At 66.7% G+C, this 294-nt stretch overlaps 1 protein-coding gene across 1 annotated transcript in view; it reads right to left on the bottom strand.

Moving 5' to 3' along the window:
- SYNC (syncoilin, intermediate filament protein) overlaps nt 1–229 on the bottom strand; it is an 8,523-nt gene extending 8,294 nt beyond the window's left edge. Inside the window, exon 1 of the mRNA XM_009332212.1 lies at nt 165–229. Within this exon, the coding sequence (XP_009330487.1) occupies nt 165–229 (65 nt within the window). The remainder of the gene's footprint in view (nt 1–164) is intronic.
- Nucleotides 230–294: the final 65 nt, after the last annotated feature.

Raw genomic sequence — 294 nt, 5'->3', positions numbered from 1 at the left:
ACGCATGGCGGATCTGCCCCAAGGGCAGGGATGAAGCCGGCACGGCAGTCTTTCCACCCTGGCACCACCGTCTTGGCACCGCCACCCTGGCCCCGCCACAGCAGTGCGATGGCTCCGTTCCCATGCTGTCCCCCCCACAATCTTTAGGGACGGGCTTGAGGTACCAGGAAGGCTTGTGCAACTTCGGGGCCTCCTTGGCCAGAGGCTCCGGCAGCGCCGGCGGCACCATGGGGTACCCAGCCTGCCCAAACCCCAGCGTCGACGGGATTTAGCAGCGGCGAACCTGGGCAATGC

This window comes from Pygoscelis adeliae, unplaced genomic scaffold (assembly GCF_000699105.1).
Source record: "Pygoscelis adeliae isolate BGI_AS28 unplaced genomic scaffold, ASM69910v1 Scaffold359, whole genome shotgun sequence".
NCBI classification, from domain to species: Eukaryota; Metazoa; Chordata; class Aves; order Sphenisciformes; family Spheniscidae; genus Pygoscelis; species Pygoscelis adeliae.
The sequence above is the reverse complement of the archived record's forward strand: the minus strand, read 5'-3'. Positions and strand labels throughout refer to the sequence as shown.